The sequence below is a fragment of the Solea solea genome, chromosome 3 (genome assembly GCF_958295425.1).
Source record: "Solea solea chromosome 3, fSolSol10.1, whole genome shotgun sequence".
NCBI classification, from domain to species: domain Eukaryota; kingdom Metazoa; phylum Chordata; class Actinopteri; order Pleuronectiformes; family Soleidae; genus Solea; species Solea solea.
In genome coordinates, this window is record NC_081136.1 from 37,185,940 (window position 1) to 37,209,357 (window position 23,418).

At 41.9% G+C, this 23,418-nt stretch overlaps 2 protein-coding genes and 1 long non-coding RNA gene across 8 annotated transcripts; 2 read left to right on the plus strand and 1 right to left on the minus strand.

Moving 5' to 3' along the window:
- The first annotated feature begins 530 nt into the window (after positions 1–530).
- Positions 531–11,016, plus strand: sfmbt2 (Scm like with four mbt domains 2). 6 transcript variants are annotated; one of them, XM_058623602.1, is made up of 20 exons: positions 531–794; positions 2,544–2,633; positions 2,771–2,868; positions 4,175–4,415; positions 4,667–4,755; positions 5,108–5,357; positions 5,438–5,535; positions 5,754–5,855; positions 6,064–6,294; positions 6,559–6,691; positions 6,765–6,872; positions 6,966–7,008; positions 8,026–8,087; positions 8,338–8,465; positions 8,563–8,690; positions 8,867–9,042; positions 9,111–9,280; positions 9,523–9,789; positions 10,014–10,136; positions 10,321–10,596. In XM_058623602.1, exons 2-20 carry the CDS (start codon positions 2,624–2,626, stop codon positions 10,573–10,575), a joined length of 2,712 nt encoding a protein of 903 aa, XP_058479585.1. In that variant the 5' UTR covers positions 531–794; positions 2,544–2,623; the 3' UTR covers positions 10,576–10,596. The 6 variants fall into 6 exon arrangements, with proteins under 6 accessions (XP_058479585.1, XP_058479588.1, XP_058479587.1 ...); XM_058623605.1 differs by having other exon boundaries at positions 2,777–2,868; XM_058623604.1 differs by having other exon boundaries at positions 533–794; positions 6,559–6,685.
- LOC131455810 (uncharacterized) lies at positions 6,302–23,200 on the minus strand. The gene is made up of 5 exons (XR_009239847.1): positions 23,146–23,200; positions 19,979–20,178; positions 19,787–19,901; positions 6,744–6,870; positions 6,302–6,385 (listed from the first exon to the last, which is right to left on the minus strand). It is a non-coding gene; the product is annotated as an uncharacterized LOC131455810 (long non-coding RNA).
- prkcq (protein kinase C, theta) lies at positions 13,534–23,152 on the plus strand. The gene is made up of 18 exons (XM_058623609.1): positions 13,534–13,755; positions 13,903–14,138; positions 15,336–15,535; positions 15,752–15,812; positions 17,748–17,928; positions 18,034–18,065; positions 18,645–18,730; positions 18,856–18,985; positions 19,417–19,526; positions 19,799–19,913; positions 19,990–20,171; positions 20,262–20,435; positions 20,515–20,606; positions 21,203–21,265; positions 21,344–21,482; positions 21,560–21,748; positions 21,828–21,956; positions 22,033–23,152. Exons 2-18 carry the CDS (start codon positions 14,015–14,017, stop codon positions 22,189–22,191), a joined length of 2,166 nt encoding a protein of 721 aa, XP_058479592.1. The 5' UTR covers positions 13,534–13,755; positions 13,903–14,014; the 3' UTR covers positions 22,192–23,152.
- Positions 23,201–23,418: the final 218 nt, after the last annotated feature.

Sequence of the window (23,418 nt, forward strand, 5' to 3'; positions counted from 1 at the left end):
GCGTATTTATGATTACTCTTATTGTGAAGGCTTATTGTTTTAAAAATGTTCATTTTCCTTACATTGTTAATTTTAATTGAAAGTATTTTCTGAGGGTGAAGAGATTAAAGTTTACAATATGAACATGATTATTATTCATTTATTGACACATAATTGAAGGGATGAACTCATGTGTTCACATTTGGAAGCATGAAGTTACAAACATGAAAACCAGTATTAAGTAATGAGGTGTCGCCACTAGGGGGCGGTGTTGACTTCAAATCTGGAGCTGAACATCAACTGAATTATTATTATTATTTATTATCATAGTAATAATAATCATATTAATAATAATAAATCAGAGTCAACAAAACTTTAAAGAACAAAAATCTAATTAAGTAAAATAAAAGGCACTAAAAACAAAATAATCTTAAAATAAAAACATTTACTTCATGACATCATCTTCACTCATGACGTCAAAGCTGTAAAAGGAAACAAACTCGTGTTTTGTTGCGTAACAGTTTTTTACTGTGCTGCGTTCATGTTCCTCTAAATCTGAGTTCTCCTTCATTCACCACTTTATTCATTCACTCGTCCATCTTTGTTGTTTTGTTTGTTACAGTTGCTGCTTGTAAATATGGAAATGTGTTTGAACATGCGCAGATGACAGATGCCATGTTGAAAACGGAGTGAACAGAGAGAGAGAGAGAGACAGAGAAAGGAAGAGAGAGACAGGGAGAGGAAGAGAGCGCGCGGAGATTCGACAGAACAAAGTCAGAAGAAGAAGAGGCGGAGGAGGAGGAGGAGGAGGACAGGTAAGAAGAACAAACAGGTGCTGACGGCGCGTGCGTTCCCGCCGCAGCGTCGCGTCTTTTTTTCTTTTTCCTTCGTTAAAAATGAGCAGGTTTTTTTTTCTTCGTATGTTAAAAAAAAAAAACCGTCGACGCTTTTTTTCTGTTAAAAAACAACTTGTTCAAAGTGTCTCGAGCGCACACATTTACTGAAATAACACCGGGGCGATGTCTCGTGCCACTCCCGGTAATTCGGTTTATTGCGTTGTTTTGCACTCGTGATAAATACCGTACGGTTTAACATCGTTTTTCTTTAAATGTGTTTTTGTGGTTTAGTTTCGACGTAAACGCAACAAATGACGCACGTGAGCCATGACACAGACACACACACACACACACTGAACGAAAGTGACGGAGGGTCTTTGAACGAGGCTGGATCTGGATCTGGTTCTGGATCTGGACCAGAAGAACCTGGTTCAGGACCAGAAGAACGTGGTTCTGCTTGTTTAGTTTTCAGGAAAGAAGAAGAAAGTGCGACTTCAAACCTTTGAAGGAGGAAAAACTAAAGGGACGCGTCCTGAAAGGCCAGGTTCGGTTTCTTTTGATGAACAAACACGAACTTTAATCAACGAAATATAAACTTTGTTTGTTGTCGCTGCCAAAGCGTTTTTTTCTGCTGCACTTTCCACGCTCTTTAAACTCCACCGTGTGTGTGTGTGTGTATGCGTGTGTGTGCGCGCGCGCGTGTGTTCCTCGTGGTGAACATTTCCTCTTTCACTTTTAACAAAAAGAAAGACGCAGTTTTTTTATTTTTAATCTCGATCATCGATCTTTTTTTCATGGATTATAATCCGATTACTCATGAATCAAAAAAAGGACCGTGTCTTTTTTCTTCCTGTTAATTTTATTTCTGAGAAATTCCTTCTCTTTAAAAACTGGAAACAGTCTGTGTGTATGTGTGTGTGTGTGTGTGTGTGTTTGTGTGTGCGTGCGTGCGTGCGTGTCTGCATGTGTGTGTGTTATGATTACATTAAAAAAAAGTTTTTGTTGAGAAAAGGAAACAAAAACAAAGAAAGTTACTCCAGTAAAATCCACAATCTCCTCAATCCTCTGTAAGAACGGAGGACAGGACAGAAGGACAGACAGACAGAAGGACAGACAGACAGAAGGACAGACAGACAGGCGGACGTCCTGCTCCATCAGCTGTTAATACATTTGTTTTTAAGAGAAAACAAAAATCCTTCTGTCAATCTGAGCAGAATAAATGTTGTGAGATTAACTGTAATCTCTCACTGTGGCAGTGACTGTGGTTCACACCCACTGTGACCCCGCCTATCAGGGTGTGACCCCGCCTATCAGGGTGTGGGGTCTGCACTTTTATTTTGAACAACTCTTCTTGTGACTTTGAATAAACATGATTTTCTTTCCTGAGAAACGGAAGTTTGTAAATCACTCACTCTCCAGAGAGAAAACCAGTGATTTCAGCTGCTGCTCCTCTGCTGCCTCGTGTGGTCACTGTGTGTCACTGATGACGACGACGACGACGACACTTTCCTCGTCTTTGTTTCTCGTGTCGTTCCAGTTTTTCTTCTTTGCTGAGCTGTGATTGGTTCTCAGACGTTTGGAATGCAAACACTGACAAACTCCCACTTCTTCTTTTGTTTGTTCAAAATAAAGTGGAAAATAAAAATGACACCACTTCCTGTCGGCGACAGAATCAGCGCTGTGAGACTGAAACATGAGACCACAGTGATGATCACTTCTGTTTTACAGAGCGAGGGATGCAGTGAAGAAGAGGAGGAGGAGGAGGAAGGTCTGAGGTCAAACCTCTGATCGATGGAAAAGAAGAAGAGATGAATTCAGGTGAAAAAACATTTAAAGTCAAGAACATAATATTAATATTATAATATAATATTTAATGACGTTTCATCACCATGAGGATGTTTGTACTTGTGTTAGTTACTAGTTAACTGTATGTAACTAGACTTACTTTTGTTCAGATGCAGATCCTGTGCAGGAGGAGGGAGCGGAGTTTAACTGGGAGGAGTTCATGGAGGAGGCGGGACTCACCGCTGCTCCTCACGCCTCCTTCAAACACGTGAGTGATGATGAGCTGACGTCAAAGTCGTGGAGAAACTTTTTCAATCCTTAAAATCAACAGTCAGTCAAATTTCTTCTTCTTCTTTTTCTTCTTCTTTTTTTTAATCCTCATAAATCATAGAAAAGAGTTAAAGTTTTAGATTCAAACAAACATCAATCACATCAGGTCCAATATTTCCTGGTTTCATTTTCATCAGCTGACGTCTAATAAGTTATTATTGATTATTGACTTTAAGGAAAAACAGAACACACACACACACACACACACCTCTTATATAAGCCTATCAGAGCAGTGATGGAGCACAAGTGACACTGTTACAGCAGGAAGTCACAAGGACGTTTGTTTTGTGTTTATTTCTAACATGATGTTTTTTTCCATTCACTGACCTGTGTGTGTGTGTGAGTGTGTGTGTGTGTGCGTGTGTGTGTGCGTGTGTGAGAGCGACTGCTGAATGGGAACTTCCTGTTTCTCTCGCAACATTCTTAAGAATTGAATAACAGCTGTGATGGAAATATTTAACTGTTTATCCTCGTGCTGCGTTCACTGTCATGTTTATCCTCGTGCTGCGTTCACTGTCATGTTTATCCTCGTGCTGCGTTCACTGTTACATCATGTTTATCCTCTTGCTGCGTTCACTGTCACATCATGTTTATCCTCTTGCTGCCTTCACTGTCACGTCACGTTTATTGCTGTGCTGCGTTCACTGTCATGTTTATCCTCGTGCTGCGTTCACTGTCACATCATGTTTATCCTCTTGCTGCGTTCACTGTCACATCATGTTTATCCTCTTGCTGCCTTCACTGTCACGTCACGTTTATTGCTGTGCTGCGTTCACTGTCACGTCATGTTTATCCTCTTGCTGCATTCACTGTCACGTCGCGTTTTTCGTCGTGCTGTATTCACTGTTACGTCACATTTATCGCCGTGCTGCGTTCACTGTCACGTCACGTTTATCGTTGTGCTGCGTTCACTGACATTATATTACATTACATTATATCACATTATATATTAAATCATATTATATAAGATCACATTATATTACGTTATATAATAAATCATATTATATTACATTTTATTATATCACATTATATATTAAATCATATTACATTATATCACATTATATATTAAATCATATTATATTAGATCACATTATATTACATTACATTATATCACATTATATATTAAATCACATTATATTAGATCACATTGTATTACATTACATTATATCACATGATATATTAAATCGTAGAATATTAAATTATAATCAGATGAAATCAGAGTGTAATACCAGGTGTGGTCACAGGTGGAGCTCAGTCTGCAGAGCAGCTTCCAGCCTGGGATGAAACTGGAAGTGATCAACAAGAGCAGCTCAGACTCGTACTGGGTTTCCACCATCGTCGCCACCTGTGGTCAACTGCTGCTACTGCGCTACAGTGGCTACGGAGACGACCGCAAGGCCGACTTCTGGTGTGACATCATGACCGCTGAGCTGCATCCTGTGGGCTGGTGTGCTCTAAACAACAAGACACTGATGCCCCCTGAAGGTAGGAGGAGGAACTGCAACACACACACACACACACACACACACACACACACCATGGACAGACTTTACCTGGATCTTGTGGAAATGTCCAAATGTCCCTGCAGGTGTGAACGAGTCTGATACAGATCCAGATCCTCGTCACAATGTCAAACATTAATGTTACAAAGTTTCCTCCCTTTTAAACAACAATCATGTATTTTTAGATGAAACTTTATATAATTTACCACAAACACAAAGTTTGTTTCTTCACAGTGATCAAAGAGAAATACAGGGACTGGACCGAGTTCCTGGTTCAGGACTTAACCGGATCCAGAACGGCACCGCCAAACCTGCTTGATGGGGTGAGTCTGAGGAGGGGAGAGAGAGAGAGAGAGGTGGTAAAAGTCTGGTTCTGGTCCTGGTCTCAGTACAGTCTGGTCCTGGTCCTGGTCTCAGTACAGTCTGATCCTGGTCCTGGACTCAGTACATTCTGGTCCAGGTCCTGGTCCTGGTCTTGTAGGACATACAGTAACCGGTTCAGGTTAAACGTGATGTTTGAATTAACCTGTAAACTAAGTTGACCTCTGACCTCTGACCTCACAGCAGCAGCTCAGTAACTGTCCTTCACGTCCCTCTATATCTGTGTCTCTGTCTCCGTCTGTCTGTGTCTGTATCTGTGTCTCCGTCTGTTTGTGTCTCTGTGTGGACCTCCAGCCTCTCAGAGGGAAGACCACAGTGGACCTGTTGGTCCAGGATTGTGTCCTGGAGCTTCAGGACGTCTCAGACCCGTTTCGGTTCTGGCCGGTTCGAGTGGTCCACAACGCAGGAGGAAGACTTCGCCTGCGCTACGCCGGACTCTCTGAGGACGACCGGGCTCGGGACACATGGTTGTTCTACCTGGACGTCAGACTCCGCCCCCTGGGCTGGGCCTTGGAAAACCAGCTCCACTTAGCCCCGCCCACAGGTGACTTTTCATTTTCTAACAGCAGAAGAAGAAAAGTTTATGAAAATGATTTTTATTCAACACTTTGCATCAAACGTCAGAGTTTGGTTCACTGAAGAGCGCCCCCCACTGGCAGCAGGCTCTGGGTGCAGCGCGGCTCCATGGTCAGAACGATCCACTGCCAGTCCAGGTTTTTAAAGTCAGTGAGTGTGTGTCTGTGTGTGTATGTGTGTCTGTGTGTGTATGTGTGTCTGTGACTCTGTGTGTGTGTGTGTGTGTGTGTCTGTGACTGTGTGTGTCTGTGACTTTGTGTGTCTGTGACTGTGTGTGTGTGTGTGTGTGTATGTGTCAGGATCACTGTTGTTATGATGGTTGTGTGTGTGTGTGTGTGTGTGTGTGTGTGCGTGTGTCTCTCAGGATCACGTGGATCTGCAGAAACATGACTTTCAGACGGGGATGAAACTGGAGATGGTTTCACCGTGGGAGCCGTTCAACATCTGCCCTGTTTCTGTCACTAAGGTGAGACACAACCCTGAACCCTGACCCCTGACCTCTGACCTCTGACCTCTGACCCTGAACGCTCATTAAACGACGCCTCTTCACTGAGGTCAGGAGCTGCTGGTCCTCTGCTGCCTCGTGTGGTCACTTTGTGTCACTGAGGTCAGGAGCTGCAGATTTCCCACGATGCACCTCTTCCTTATCTTTCATAAATGTTTCTTGTCTCCAGGTCTTCAGTGAGATCTTCTTCCAGGTCACGCTGGACGACCTGCGCGTGGACGTGACGCCGCGCTCGGTCGTGTGCCACGCCCACTCTGCTGGACTTCTGCCGGTTCAATGGAGTCTGAAGAATGGAGTGAGTTTGGAGAAACCGCGCGGATACCGAGACCAGGACTTTGACTGGGCCGACTACCTGAAGCAGAGTGGCAGTGAAGCGGCTCCAGACGCCTGTTTCCCTCATGTGAGACGTGATGTTCATGTTTTCATGTTTCATTCAAGTCAGGTCCAGCTCCAGGTCCAGGTCTGGTGAAGCTTTCCTCGTCATTGTGGCACTAGAATTCACATGAGATCACATGATCTGTAAATCATCAGCCAATCACATCGTGAAGAAAGAAGCGACTGATGAAGGAGAAGATTTAAAAAAAAAAAATCAATGTTTTCAGATGTTTTTCTCATATAAAAATCACTGAATTTAACTTTGATGTGTGTGTGTGTGTGTGTGTAGTCGGGGCAGAGTATTGGTTTTGTGAAGGACATGCTTCTGGAGGCAGTGAATCCTCATCGTCCAGAGGAAATGTGTGTGGCACGGATCACACAGGTCAAAGGTCACCTGCTGTGGCTGCAACTGGAAGGTACAGGTGTGTGTGCGTGTGTGTGTGTGTGTGCGTGTGTGTGTGTGAGCTCCCTCACCTGTCCTCTCTCTCTCTGCAGGTTCAACAAAGTCTGAATTCATCGTAGACTCGACGTCCATGAACATCTTTCCTGTCGGCTGGTGTGAGGCCAACGTTTACCCTCTGACCTCTCCACTCAGACCTGTCTGTACGTACACACACACACACACACAGACACACGCACACACACACATGCACAGACACACGTCTGAGTGTCAGTTTGTCTGATCTGTCTCCACAGATCAGAAGCAGAAGAAGATTGCAGTGGTGCAGCCTGAGAAACAGTAAGAAAAGCTATACATGTATAAATGTGTATGTATGTATACATATATATGTATAAATATATATATACACATATATGTACATCAGGGGTCAGGTTAACCGAATATTTTCCGTCATTGACCGTTTTTTTAAAACGGTGACGGAAAAATCTGAGAGCCATCCGTCATTTTGACAGATTGCAATTCACAGCCCTAAAAACTATGTTGATAAAAGAGGTGAAAAAAGAGGGATAGATGCAGATGAAGGACAAACTCAGCCCTTGGCCTCAGCGGCAGTAAGGAGGTGAGGCGAGTTCAGTGGGAGCGGGAGTTCTCCTGGCTGAGGAGGGCGGATAGAAAAATGTTGTGCGACAAAATAAAGATTCCCATCGGAGAATCTGAGCATCATTTCTGACCTGGACACCGTACTCAATGCATCTCGCTGTCCTTGTAGTGCTGACAGGGTGTTAAAGAGCTATGGACAGGAGGCTTTGGAGCGCGTCTGTGACCGGTGCAGCTGATCCACTGGTGCAGAAGGAGCGCGTGTTGCGGGATTTACTACCACGCGCAACTACGCGCAAGCAGGCACGCCATTTAAGTCCATGTGGACCAGGAGGAAGGTGTGAGACTGTGCGTTTAGGCCACAGGTGAACTGTTCATATTCCACTGCAATATGAACAATGCAATTGAATATGTCATTATTATCATTTAAAGTGACCGGTAAAAATGGATTATGACGGGATTTTTATGACCCTGTCAGTCAAAATGACAGACAACGAAAAAGTCTAGCGCGACCTCTGATGTCTATATATATACATATATGTACTGTATATATATATACATATATATGTATATATATACATATATATGTACACATCAACCCAGGCCACTCAGTTTGACACAGTGTCAATCACAGATTAACGTCCAGGTTACAGAAGAGAAATGATAAATGTTGTATAAATGTATTTATGTCTTTTACAACAACAGTTTGGATCATTTTATTGATTATTGACCTACATGATTGGCCCCCCCCCCCTGCAGGTTGGTTCCGCCCCAGCTGGTAGAGGTGACACCTGTCAGCCAGCCCGTCGCCATGGATACAGGTAAACAACAAACAACACGTTACAAGATTTATCTTCAGTAATTCATGCAAATGAGAGAGAGAGACACACACAATGAGCCAGGCTCTGTTGTTAGATGTGATTGTGGAAACACGGAGGGAGAGGATTTCATTTCTTTCTTTAAATTAAAACTAAAATGTTTGTGCGTTTGAGTTTTACTGGAAAAAAAGGCTGAACTGTCCCTTTAGAGATGCACAGGTATGTAAACAAAAACAAATGTGTTGTGTCTCAGGAAGATCGTGCTGCTCTCAGATCTTTGTCAACCATCGATGTTTCTCTGGTCCGTTTCTCAACAAAGGACGAATCTCTGAGCTGCCGCAGAGCGTCGGACCTGGCAAATGTCCTCTGGTCCTCAAACAGGTCAGAAGATGTTGGACACACGGCTGGAGGACGGAGACAGACAGGAGGACAGATTCTTTGATTTGATTTGATGACTGGTGTGTTTTTGGGCCTCCAGCTGCTGAACATGCTCATCAACGCTGCGTACAAGCCCGGACGAGTCCTGAAGGAGCTGCAGGAGCTGCAGGAGAAGCAGGAGAAGCAGGAGCAGAGCTGGGACTGTCAGGAGGAGACGCTCAAAGCCAAGTGAGAACCTCCTGCTCTTCACTCATTCTTCTGCTTTGTCTGTTAAAACATGAACTGATGAATGAAAAACAAGGACAATCATCACCGTCTACACTGACCTGAATTCATTCATTCATTCATTCATTCATTCATTCATTCATTGATGAAAGTGAAATCTCTCTTTGTCTTTGTCGCAGATATAAAGGGAAAAGTTATCGCTCCACGATCAGGATCGTCCGCGTGGCCGAGCACGTCCCCGCCTTCTGTCGTAACGTGTGTGTGAAGCTTCAGTGTTGTCCAAACCTAATAAGTCCCGCCCTCATCGCTGACCAGTGTCCAGAGAAGTGTTCTCTTCAGACCAAAACCAAGTACAGTGAGTGTCTGTGAACGTCCTTCACTGCAGCTGGGAATGTGTCTCCATCGTCTTCTGTGTCTCTGCAGCATATTACCACATGAAGAAGAGGAAAGTGTCCAGAGCTGCGGCCGGAGACAACACCACGGAGACACAAGTGTCCAAACCCACGCGTCGCAGGAAGAAGAGGAAGTCCATCTTTGTCCAGAAGAAAAGACGCTCGTCCACCATAGACTTCACCTGTGCTGGATCTCCACAGGTTTGACCAAACTTCTCCTCTTCCTCTTCTTCTTCTTCTTCTTCTTCTTCTTCTGATCATCATCAGCAGCTGTAACACTGCCCTCTACTGTTCAATGTTCAGGTTGTGCACAGAGAGGCGCGATGCTGCCCTCCACTGGCCAAAGCTCTCAGTCACATTTTCCTCTGTTGTTCTGCCCTTTGATGTCCCTCTGTCCCTCTGTCCCTTTGTCCCTCTGTCTCTCTGTCCCGTTCTTTTCTCAGGACAGTGATGAGGAAGAGGACGATGAAGATCTGAGTGAAGGAAACACTGACGTGTCCTCTGTGGAAGTGTCCAGCAGTCGTCCTCGTCGTCCTCGTCGGGCCGCCACGCTGCGCCGGGTCGTCAGTGCAGGAAACTCCACGAGCAGCCGCAGCGTCGGCGAAGGTCGCAGGAGGTCGACCCGCTCGCTGTCGGCACAGAACCAGAACTACGACAAGAACCAGAACTACGACAAGAACCGGACACCGTCAAAGAGACAAGACACACAGGTGAGACAGAGGTTCTGTCCTCACATCAGTTCGATAATCAATTAAGTCATTATTGAAAACCTTGTTAATGTTGGGGCTTTTATTTTGAAGTTATTGACATGACGGAAGTGAATGTTTGTGAACTTTCATCTGTTCAGGAAAACACAACAGGTGTGTTCACATTAAGTGTGTGTGTCTGTGTGTGTGTGTGTGTGTGTGTGTGTGTGTGTGTGTGCGTGTGTCAGGTGGATAAAGACAAGGATCAGCTGATTTTGGACACAAACCCTCTGGACTGGAGCGTCAATCAAGTCGTTCAGTTTATCAACTCCACCGACTGTTCATCACTCGCTCACATCTTTCAGGAGCAGGTACACACACACACACACACACAGACAGACGTGTGTGTAATTGTGTTGTTGTTGTGTTACAGGACGTGGACGGTCAGGCGTTGCTGCTGCTGACTCTGCGCACGCACGCACGCACACACACACACACACACATGCACAGACTGACACACACAGACGTGTGTGTAATTGTGTTGTTGTGTTACAGGACGTGGACGGTCAGGCGTTGCTGCTGCTGACTCTGCCCCCACACACACACACACACACACACACACACACACACACACAGACAGACAGACACACACACACGCAGACAGACACACACCGACATGTGTGTAATTGTGTTGTTGTGTTACAGGACGTGGACGGTCAGGCGTTGCTGCTGCTGACTCTGCCCCCACACACACACACACACACACACACACACACACACGCAGACAGACACACACAGACGTGTGTGTAATTGTGTTGTTGTGTTGTTGTGTTACAGGACGTGGACGGTCAGGCGTTGCTGCTGCTGACTCTGCCCACAGTTCAGGAATGTATGGACCTGAAACTTGGCCCCGCCCTCAAACTGTGTCACCACATCGAACGAGTCAAAGTATCTTTCTACAGACAGTTCGCCAACTGATGGAGGGTTGATTTACTGCCCCCTGGTGGAAGGAATGCACAGAGGAGGTGGATCCATGTGCAGAAGACGACTTTGATTTCATGATTCAGCTTTATAACATTTAAGTTTGTGATTATTGACCTAAAAGTCAAATAAAACATGTATGAAATATATTTAATAGCCCAGGAAGTAATATATTTGTTATATTTATTCTACTGTCGTCACAGAAGCTTCTTTGTGTCATCTATGCAAAACATCCCATATTTTAATAAACAAGAACATTTACTCTTCTGTCATCTTTTTACTCTTTACACAAGGGTGTGTGTGTGTGTGTGTGTGTGTGTGTGTGTGTGTGTGTGTGTGTGTGTGTGTCTCACTAGCGCCCCCACTTCACTAGACAAAAAAAAGAAATGTTCATGAATACATGACTGAAGGTGTGTGTGTGTGTGTGTGTGTGTAAAGCTGTTACACAACCTTGTAAACATGTTAATGTAAATAATAAATATAAATGTATAACAGAAGAGAAGAACCAGACCGGTCCTGGTTTTCAAAACTAGATTCAGCTCAAAAGTGTCATGGCCCTTTTTCACCCACCGACACACACACACACATACACATGCACAGAGACACTTTGATGGCGTTGAGTTCAGAGCATCATCAGGTGGGAGGAGTCTTTTAACTTTGTCCTCTCTAATGAAAAGTTCATGAAAGGTCACAGCTGATGGCACACTGATACATGACCTTTCCTCTGTGTGTGTGTGTGTGTGTGTGTGTGTGTGGTATTTAAGCATCAGCAGGTGCTTTACCTTCATCTTCATCATCATTATCTAGATCAGATTACCGTAAGTGTTTATTATCAGGATGTTAAATCTGTTAAATGTTAGCTTGTCTGCTCTGGCTCCACCTACAGTTTACACTTTACTTCACACCTGAAACAACTAGTTTGACCTGATCATCCTTACAGATCACCAGTCTCTAAATACAGGTTTACTTGTGGTTCCCAGAGTCTGGAAGAGCAGAATGTTTTTTAAATCATTATTATTGTTATTATTATTATTATTATCATTATTATTGTTATTATCATTATCATTATCATTATTATTAGTAGTATTATTATTATCATTATTATTGTTATTGTTGTTATTATTAGTATTATTATTGTTATTATTATTATTGTTGTTGTTGTTATTATATTATTATTGTTATTATTATTATCATTATTATTGTTATTATCATTATCATTATTATTAGTAGTATTATTATTATCATTATTATTGTTATTGTTGTTATTATTAGTATTATTATTGTTATTATTATTATTATTATTATTATTATTATTAACATTATTATTGTTATTATCATTATCATTATTATTAGTAGTATTATTATTATCACTATTATTGTTATTGTTGTTATTATTAGTATTATTATTGTTATTATTATTATTGTTGTTGTTATTATATTATTATTGTTATTATTATTATCATTATTATTATTGTTATAATTATTATTACTGTTATTATCATTATTATTTTCGTTATTATTATTATTATCATTTTTATCATTATCATCATTATTATTATTATTATTATTATTATTACTGTTACCATTATTATGATTGTTATTATCATTCTTATTATTATTATCATTATTATTGTTATTGTTGTTATTATTAGTATTATTATCATTATTATCATTATTATTATCATACATATCATCACCATTATTATTATGATGCTATAATTAAAGATGATATCAGTATAATTAGTATCAACAGTCTCTGCTGCTGCTTAGATAAATGACATCATATATATATATATATATATATATATATATATGATGTCATTTATACACATGTATATACATGTGTATAAATGACATCATAGTTGTCTCAACATGTCATCACTGAGTCTAAGTGTCTTGTATAAACGTGATCCAGTTGTTGTGTATGTGCTCGTGGTCTCTCTTCTGTCTCTCCCTCACCTCCCTCTCCCCCTCCTCTCCTCTGTCCCCATTTTTCCTTTCACCACAACCGGTCGAGGCAGATGTTGCACACTTCTGGTTCTGGTTCTGGTTCTGGTTCTTCTTCTGTTGGGTTTTTTTCTCGTGTTTGTTCGTTGTGTGAATTGTTGTGTGTCTCTGCTTCATGACGTTGTGTGTGTGTACAGACCTGAGATCATGTTTGTCATGATTTACAAATAAAGCTCAACTAAATTGAATTCAATCATTATTTAAAACAATTTCACCTGTGAAAAGTTAAAATGGCGACAGGAAGTGGTTTCACATCCCAGTGTAGGCACAGGAAGTTCTGCCCTCCTACATCAACTGTGTGGGTGTGGGTGTGTGTGTGTTCTTTGACACTTTGACAGTTTTTATTTGTATAAAGTAAAAACTGTCAAGTTACTAAATGTATTATGAATGAATTAAAGTTGCTTGAATTCATTTGTTTTTCTGAAACATTATAATATGTGTTTTTTTTAATGACATTTTTAAATCCAAGCTGCTTGTTGGTGTTATTTGTTTTTGCTGACACTTCATGTGAGGACTGGACATATGTTTGTATGTCTGACCGGTCACATGACTCACTGACTCACTGACTCACTGACTCAGTAACTCAGTCAGTTTCTAGTTAAAGGAGGTGAAGTGCAGCGCTGCACACTCAGGACCATGTGCTCGTATATTCCTGATCTGAGTTTAGTATTTCAGCTCTAATAATAGTCACCTCCTCAGTGACAGACACACACACACACACACACACACACACACACACAGGCCTCAAATATCACATCGACCGTGTGTGTGTGTGTGTGTTTGACATCAGATTTGCTGCAGTGCAGAAGAAAAACACGTCTGTTATTTTCATGAAAGAAGAGATTTTTTTCATAAACAGATACGTGTGTGTGTGTGTGTGTGAGTGTGTGTGAGGATGTGTGTGTGTGTGTGTGCATGTGTTGTGTGTTGATGCTGGTGAAGACTGAAGTTTGACTTTACAGAGAAACTTAACAGTCAGAGCTTGTGGTGACAATGTCACAGGTAATGAAACCTCTCTGTCTCTCTCTCTGTCTCTCTCTCTCAGTCTCTCTCTCTCAGTCTCTGTCTCTCTCTCGTTTGGTGAAGCGTCAAAGGGCGGAAATCACCCCCCCCCCCCCCGTGTGTGTGTGTGTGTGTGTGTCTTTGCAGAAAAGCCGCTGCAGTGTACAGAAGACGAGAAGAAGAGAAGAAGAAGTTGGAGCTGTAAGAATCTCTTGTGTTGGATTGTGAAAGTTTCATTTGACGACAGCAGAGAGAACAAATGTCTCCTTTCCTGAGAATCGGTTTCTCCAGCTTTGAGATGGACCCGGACCCGGGTCTGGCCTACCACGAGGAGGTCCTCAACCCGTACTGTGCTGTGTACATGAAAGAGGCCATCGACACGGGTGAGTTTCTATAGAAGCAGAGCTCTTAGTATTATTACTATTATTATTGTTATTTTTAGTATTATTGTTATTATTATTATTATTACATTAATATATGTTTATTTGGACTGCAATGATTGGTTATTGATTTTCTTTGATTGACAGGATTTCAGCCTCACTTTGACAAACATGTGGTTTAATTATCTTTGTCTCATTGAGATGAAATCATTAATGACTTCATGAGTCATGAAACAGTGAATGTGGTGAGTTTTTAAGGAGTGGATCTATAATCTATAATCTATAATCCATATCTCATGATGAGATTATTTTCACTTTCAAATTGAACTATAAACTGTCTTGTTGTCATAGTAACTTCATCTAAAATCACAGGTGTTAAACGATGAACACATGAAGACAAATGAACACATGAAGACAGAACTGCTGAGTCATGATTGGAGTCATCACTTCATCATTGATCAGCTTCAATCAATAAATCTTTTTCTAACTACACTACCATTGTCCAAGTCATGCCTCTGAATGAATGAATGAATGAATGAATAAATAAGTACTCAAAATAAATGTTTAAATGAACTAGAACTACAATAGGTCCTCGCACACTGTGTGAGTGCTCGGTCCCTAATGATAGAGAAGCTGATGTGTGGAGTTTATATAAAATAATAATGAGCAGAACACAAATAAACATGTTTAACAAACTTTTAGATTTTAACAAAACTTTTCAACAAAGTTCAGTGAAATCTTTTTGTGGTTTTGTTGATTTACGTCCAGCGTCAGCGACAGTGACAGGAAACTAAAGTTCTCACAGCTCATATCTGTGTTTGTGCATCTGATGGGTGTGAAAACAGGGCGGAGCTTAAACGACACAAACAAAGACAGAGGGAGGGTGTGTGTGTGTGTGTGTGTGTGTGTGTGTGTGTCACAGTCAGTAACTGTACGTCACTGTCAGACTCTTGTACTCGATTATTCTGCATTTCTTCTTCATTCTGATCCAGATTCACCACAACACGCACACACACACACACACACACACACGCACACACACACACACGCACACACACACACAGTCAAAGAACAGATTAGTTGTACAGAGGAACTGGTCTGTGATCGGGTGGGATCATATTGATTCATGGTTTATGAATCTAAAACTAAGAGGAGGATGTGATGTGTGTGTGTGTGTGTGTGTGTGTGTGTGTTTCACAGAAAAAGGTCCAGTGTATAAGCAGAAGAAACCGACCATGTATCCACCGTGGAGCAGCACGTTTGACGCTCACATCCACCGCGGTCGCATCATGCACGTGATGGTCAAAGACCGAACAGCTGAGCTGAAATCTGAGGCCACGGTCGCTCTCGACTCACTGGCAACGCGCTGCAAGAAGGAGAACGGCAAACTGGAGATCTGGGTGAGTAAGTGTGTGTGTGTGTGTGAGTGTGAGAGAGAGAGTGTGTGTGTGTGTGTGTGTGTGTGTGTTCACAATGATCATGTTGACTCCATCTTCCTCTTTTGATTCTTCTGTGTTATTTTCTTGTGAAACCTTCACTTTCTCTTTGTCTGTCTCTGTCTTTGTGTCTGTGTCTGTCTGTCTGTCTGCCTGTCTGTCTGTGTGTCTGTGTGTCAGTTGGAGCTGAAGCCTCAGGGTCGTGTGCTGATGGAGGCCAGATATTACCTGGAGAAAAGTGGTGCGTGTTTCAAATTCTCTGAATCTGCTGAAGTTAAAGTCTTGTCCTGCTCTTCACGTCTTACAAACTTCTTTTCTTTGAAATGACAGAAACTGAATATTTCATTCAAATATTCAAACAAGTTCAGATATTTCAAACTCACAATTCAACTCATTGGTCTGAAAATATGTTTGTTAAACTGCTTTTGAATCAACTTTAGGGCATTTTAAGCCAGATGTCATCCTTCATTTTAATCTGCTGTGTATGTATCGATCTCTCTCTATATATAATGAATATTACATATTTACATATATATATGTATATGTATATATATAGATGTAAATATATATATATATATATACATACATATATATATATATGTATATACAGTTGCAAGAAAAAGTATGTGAACCCTTTGGAATTTTCTGCACAAATTGGTCATAAAATGTGATCTGATCTTCATCTAAGTCACAACAACAGACAAACACAGTCTTCTTAAACTAATACCTCACAAACAATGATACGTTTTTATGTTCTTATTGAACACACAACATACACATTCACAGTGCAGGGTGGAAAAAGTATGTGAACCTTTAGGCTAATGAGTCAGGAGTCAGCCGACCTGGAGTCCAATCAATGAGACGAGGTTGGAGGTGTTGGTTAAAGTTGCCAGTTACCAGTTTCGAGGTTGCTATTCTCAAGAAGGATTGCATGATATAAACCATGCCTCGCACAAAAGAGCTCTCAGAACCCTACAAGTAAGAATTGATGACTTGCATAAAGCTGGACAGGGTTACACAGTATCTCTAAAAGCCTTGATGTTCATCAGTCCACGGTAAGACAAATGGAGAAAGTTCAGCATGGTCGCTACTCTCCCTAGGAGTGGCCTTCCTGTAACAATGACTGAAAGAGCACAGCGCAGAACGCTCAGTGAGGTGAAGAAGAATCCTAGAGTGTCAGTGTCAGCTAAAGACTTACAGAAATCTCTGGCACATGCTAACATCTCTGTTGACAAAGCTACGTTATGTAAAACATTGAACAAGAATGGAGTTCATGGCAGGACAACATGGAGGAAGCCACTGCTGTCTAAAAAACCCCATTGCTGCACATTGGAAGTTTGCAAATGAGCACCTGGATGTTCCACAGCACGACTGGCAAAATATTCTGTGTACAGATGAAACCAAAGTTGAGTTTTTTGGAGAAAAAAAGGCACAGCACACCAACATCAGAACCTCATCCCAGCTGTGAAGCATGGTGGCAGAGGTATCATGGTTTTCGGCTGCTTTGCTGCCTCATGGCCTGGACAGATTGTCATCATCAATGGAAAAATGAATTCCCAAGTTTATCAAGACATTTTGCAGGAGAACTTAAGGCCACCTGTCCACCAATGGAAGCTCGACAGAGGATGGGTGAAGCAACAGGACAAGGACACAAAGCACGGAAGTAAATCATCAACAGAAGAAAATACACCTTGAGTCCTGACCTCAACCCGATTGAGATGCTATGGTATGACCTCAAGAGAGCAATTCACACCAGACATCCCAAGAATATTGCTGAACTGAAACAGTTTTGTAAAGAGGAATGGTTCCAAATTCCTCCTGACTGTTGTGCAGGTCTGATCTGTTAGTTGAGGTTATTGCTACTAAAGGAGGGTCAATCAGTTATTAAATCAAGGGTTCACATACTTTTTCCACCCTGCACTGTTAATGTTTACATTGTGTGTTCAATAAAAACATGAAAATATAATTGTTTGTGAGGTATTAGTTTAATTGTCTTGTATTAGTCTATTGTTGTGACTTAGATGAAGATCAGATCAGATCAGATCACATTTTATGATCAATTTAAGCAGAAATCCAGATAATTCCAAAGGGTTCACATACTTTTTCTTGCAACTGTATGTGTATATGTATATATATACATATATATGGTTGACTAATGCTGTGTGTCGTGTTTCAGACGCTGCAGGACAAATGGACGCAGACGGCGAGTCTGAGCGAGAGAGAGACGGTTTGTTCGCCCTTCACCAGCGACGTGGTGCCATCAAACAGGCCAAAGTTCACGAGGTCAAATGTCACGAGTTCAGCGCCACTTTCTTCCCTCAACCCACCTTCTGCTCCGTCTGTAAAGAGTTTGTTTGGTATGAAAAACTTTGTCCTGAAAGATGTCTCTTTGTCCTGAAAGATGTCTCTTTGTCCTGAAAGATCTCTCTTTGTCCTGAATGATGTTTCTGTTTGTGTTTCAGGGGTCTGAACAAACAGGGTTACCAGTGTCAACGTAAGTGTCACGTTTCTTTCATGACCCAGAATGTAACGCCGTCGTCTCTGTCAGAATGTAACGCCGTCGTCTCTTTCAGAATGTAACGCAGTCGTCTCTGTCAGAATGTAACGCCGTCGTCTCTTTCAGAATGTAACGCCGTCGTCTCTTTCAGAATGTAACGCAGTCGTCTCTTTCAGAATGTAACGCAGTCGTCTCTTTCAGAATGTAACGCCGTCGTCTCTGTCAGAATGTAACGCCGTCGTCTCTTTCAGAATGTAACGCCGTCGTCTCTGTCAGAATGTAACACCGCCGTCTCTGTCAGAATGTAACGCCGCCGTCTCTGTCAGAATGTAACACTGTCGTCTCTGTCAGAATGTAACGCCGTCGTCTCCGTCAGAATGTAACGCTGTTGTCTCTGTCAGAATGTAACGCCGCCGTCTCCGTCAGAATGTAACGCCGCCGTCTCCGTCAGAATGTAACGCCGTCGTCTCCGTCAGAATGTAACGCCGTCGTCTCCGTCAGAATGTAACGCCGTCGTCTCTGTCAGAATGTAACGCCGTCGTCTCTGTCAGAATGTAACACTGTCGTCTCTTTCAGAATGTAACGCAGCCATACATAAAAAATGCATCGACAAAGTCATCGCCAAATGTACAGGTTCAGCCATAAACAGCAAAGAGACCATGGTGAGATTGTGCTGTTCTGTTACAATGACACACTGATGATCAGATTATCATCTTTTTGTGTTTTATTACTGCCACCTACAGTTCAAACAGAGGAAGTCTTTGTTTCTGTGATGATGTTGTTGTAGATCCATAAGGAGCGTTTTAAGATCGACATGCCGCACAGGTTTAAAGTCTACAACTACAAGAGTCCCACCTTCTGTGAACACTGTGGGACGCTGCTGTGGGGTCTCGCCAAGCAGGGACTCAAGTGTGACGGTGAGGACAAAAAACGAAAATCAGTAATAAAAAGACTTGTCTTTTTCATGTAATGAAGAAATATTACTGTTTGTTTTGAAGTCACATGGCAAAGAAAAAAGAAACATTAAAACTGATTTTTCACATGATCAGAACACAAATAACTGAATATCAGAATATTGATCAGGACGTAGAAGTCAAACAAATGACTGATCCACAACAAGGTCACCGGTCCATCACAGGGACAGGTCACAGTCCATCACAGGGACGGGTCACCGGTCCATCACAGAGACGGGTCACCGGTCCATCACAGGGACGGGTCACAGGTCCATCACAGGGACGGGTCACCATAATTCTAGCACTCAATGATGTTCGTCATCATTCTTTGTGTCTTTGATTGTTTTGATTTGTTTTCACTGTAACTAACGTGTTCTTTGTTCTTCTGGCTTCAGAATGTGGGATGAACGTTCATCACAAGTGTCAGAACAAAGTGGCCAATCTTTGTGGCGTCAACCAGAAACTGATGGCAGAAGCTCTGGCCGTCATCGGGAGCAAACAGCAGGTGAGACTTTAAGAACCTTTATCATCTCTGGATGTGAGACAATATGCAACTTCATACAGGGATCTTAAAGGGATAATTCAGTTTTTTTAAGGTGGGTTGTATTTGACATTCATGTGACTGAAGACAAACTGAAGACACGAGGTCTGTCCACAGAGACATGACGTCTGTCCACAGAGACACGTAAAGTTTTAGGTTAAAATATGGATTGAAATATTCTGATACATAATCTGAGTGTCAGTGATCATAATTTAACTTCATACCTCAACCTTCAGGCCCGAAGCACCAAAGACTCTGACATCATTGGTCGAGAAGGTCCAGTGGGTGTCGGCCAGGCAGGAGTCGTTCGAGCTCCGTCAGGATTATTGACGAGTTTACCTGTGAACAAAGGTTCATCGCCTTTAAAATCTTTTCTGTGACTTTATTTGAAATATTTATTTATGGTATTGACTGACCTCATGTTCAGAGCTGCAGGGCGTTTCATGGGAGGGGCCAACAGACGTCAGCAGGTCTGACAATGAGGCGCTGATGGAGGAGCAGGAGGAGGAGGAGCCTCTGTACGCCGTCCCGAGGAAAGATCACCAAGCCAAATTCACTGTCGATGACTTTGTCCTGCACAAGATGCTCGGGAAAGGAAGCTTCGGAAAGGTACGCCCTGGGAAAAACAAAGCATTGGGATTATATCTCAGATTAGAAAACCAGTGATGACAACAGAGAATGCTGTCGTTGTATTTCCAGGTGTTTTTAGCCGAGCTCAAATGCAGCGGTCAGTTCTTTGCCATCAAAGCTCTGAAGAAGGACGTGGTGCTGATGGACGATGATGTGGAGTGTACCATGGTGGAGAGGAGGGTTTTATCTTTAGCCTGGGAAAATCCATTCCTCACACACCTTTACTGCACCTTCCAGACTAAAGTAATAAAAAAACACACCCACAAAACTGTGGACGTTCAATGTCCTCAGTTCTGATGTCTCTGTGTTTTCATGTCCACAGGAAAACCTGTTCTTTGTGATGGAGTATTTAAACGGAGGAGACCTGATGTTTCACATCCAGAGCTGCCACAAGTTTGATTTACACAGATCCACGTACGCTTACGTCATGATAATCCAATCCATTTTATTTATATAGCACATTTTAAAAACATAGATTTATACACCCCATAAAAAGACTGAAAGACACCAGAGACCACACAATTCTCATGCAGGGTTAAAATCCAAGGAGCAAAAGTGAGTTTTAAGACGAGATTTAAATTTCTGAAAGATAAAACTGGTTTAATTTTAGATAAAAAGCTGTAGCTGATCAAAACTGTTGAGTTTAAAAACAGTGTCCATAGTAAAAACCAAGGTTTTTGACATAGGGTTTGCAAAAGGTTGCAAGGGACCAGATCAAGAGAGGGGGCAGTCAGAGTCCAACTAGAAACCAAACACAATGACCTCAGTTTTATCATCATTTCGATTTAAAGAAAGGGTAAATCCTTGATGTCTTTAAGGCATTGCAGTAGAGGTGTCAGGGAGCCTTGATTGTGTAAATTCAAATGTCATGATATAAATGATATAGATCGTATCGTACATGTGTGATTTATCACATAAACATCAGTGTGTTGATGAGAGGATGACACACGTGTTCATATTCACTTATAAATGTTTGACATTAAATCGAAAGATGAAACTTTGTTTTTCAGTTTCTATGCAGCTGAGATCATCTGTGGTCTCCAGTTCCTTCACTCTAAAGGAATCATTTACAGGTGAAGTCTCACGTGACTTTTCATTCACTCTGACATCAAATTACAACTCTTTCTGATTTGTGACTCCGCCCCCTGCAGAGACCTGAAGCTGGACAACGTTCTGCTGGACTCTGACGGACACATAAAGATCGCAGACTTTGGTATGTGCAAAGAAAACATGCAGGACGACACGAGGACGTCCACTTTCTGTGGGACACCAGACTACATCGCTCCTGAGGTGAGTGTACGTGAGACACACACAGACACACCGGAGTTTCTAAACCAGGTCCTAAAACCTCCGTCCCTCTCTGGCAGATCCTGCTGGGTCAGAAGTACAACACGTCGGTGGACTGGTGGTCGTTTGGAGTTCTTCTGTACGAGATGCTCATCGGTCAGTCGCCGTTCCACGGTCGAGATGAAGAGCAGCTGTTTCAGTCGATCAGAACAGATAATCCTGTTTATCCTCGATTTCTCAACAAACACTCCAAAGACATTTTAGTCAAGGTCAGACTCTCAACCTCATGCTGTTCTCATGTCAGTCAACTGTTCATGTGTTCACTTGTTCATGTGTTCATGTTTGCAGCTGTTTGTTCGTGAACCAGAGGAGCGACTCGGAGTCACAGGAAACATCAGACATCACAGTTTCTTCAGCTGCATTGACTGGAACGCTTTGGAGCAACGGCAGGTGGTGCCGCCCTTCAGGCCGACCATAGTAAGTTCACACTGAAGACTGCTAACCTCCCGTTTGCGGAGTAAACTTTAGACTCCTGATCTTTTGTGTGTCGCAGACTTCGCCCAGCGACTGCAGCAACTTCGACAAAGAGTTCATCAACGAGAAACCGCGGCTGTCGTGCGCCGACCGGACGTTGATCAACAGCGTCGATCAGACGACGTTTAGAAACTTCTCCTTCATTAACCCGAGGATGACTCGCATCACAGCTCGCTGAAGCTCCGCCCACAACAAAAACAACCTACTACCTACAGACAATGATGATGATGATGATGATGATGAACAACCACCAGGGGGCACTCCTGACTCTAACTGGATTTTGTCTCAAGAAAAAAAATGTCAGTGTTGCATTACATGAACTTATTTATACTTGATGAGTGAATGAATGGATGGATGAATGAATGGATGGATGATGGATGAATGAATGCATGGATGGATGAATGAATGCATGGATTGATGAATGAATGCATTGATTGATGAATGAATGCATGCATGGATGAATGAATGCATGCATGGATGGATGAATGCATGCATGCATGGATGGATGAATGGATGGATTCGTCACATTTTAATCTTCAAATGGCATTAACTCATTATTCACCACTTTCAGTTTAAACGCATGAAATTTAAAAAGTGAAGTCGTCGAGAATTAAAGTCAGAAACTTGATTAAATTGAGTATTTGATCATTTTAGGGCCTTCGTTGTTTAAATCAGTGGAATGTAAAGACTTTTATCTGACATGTGTGAATCACAGCGTCTTCTACTTTTTATTCCTGAGTTCAATAAAAGAATTGATGTTTGTCATGTAATGAAAAACAAACGTCCATCACTAAATGTTTTTTTTTGATATCAAACATCGTTCCTATTTTACTGAAAGATGTATCTGATAAAAGAGTCACATGACTCAAACATTCGGTCCCAGTTGATCAACTATAATTAATCATGTTGTTAAAGCTTTAGGAAGAAAAGAATGAAGGAATGTATCGTCATGAATCTAAAGTCAGAGAAACATTGTTACCAGGCTGTAAAAGTGTAGAGACTAAAAACATGAAAATACACTTTAAACTTTTCTTCTTCCTCAGAGAAAATGAGGAAGAAAAGTTTAAACTAGAGACAAAATAAAAGTCACGTGACGAACTATAGTTTGAAAAGAACATTTTTAAAAACTCACGTCACATGCATCCACGTCGTTTGAAGATGACAAACAGAAGTCACTTCCTGTTTTTACCTTTTCTTCTGTGGCAGATTAGACGAAGACAGCACTAACCTCTGCCCCCTGCAGGTCATTTGTAGAAGTAAACATTTGACCAAAAAATAAAGAAATTCTTTTGATTATTTCCTTCATCAGCTCTTTTCAGTATTATATAAAGGGATTTACTGTGAAAAAACAGCAACATGTTGCTTGTTCATTGTTCAACAGCTGAGAAAAAACATTAACAACGTG

Excerpts from the sequence above, each read along its gene's own strand:
- sfmbt2 (XM_058623602.1), top strand. Across the intron at positions 4,756-5,107 it reads CGCCAAACCTGCTTGATGGG|CCTCTCAGAGGGAAGACCAC; the intron begins GTGAGTCTGAGG and ends GTGGACCTCCAG. Across the intron at positions 6,873-6,965 it reads CTCTCCACTCAGACCTGTCT|ATCAGAAGCAGAAGAAGATT; the intron begins GTACGTACACAC and ends CTGTCTCCACAG.
- prkcq (XM_058623609.1), top strand. The coding sequence starts at position 14,015 with ATGTCTCCTTTCCTGAGAATCGGTTTCTCCAGCTTTGAGATGGACCCG. Across the intron at positions 19,527-19,798 it reads TCATCGGGAGCAAACAGCAG|GCCCGAAGCACCAAAGACTC; the intron begins GTGAGACTTTAA and ends CTCAACCTTCAG. Across the intron at positions 20,607-21,202 it reads TTTGATTTACACAGATCCAC|TTTCTATGCAGCTGAGATCA; the intron begins GTACGCTTACGT and ends TTTGTTTTTCAG.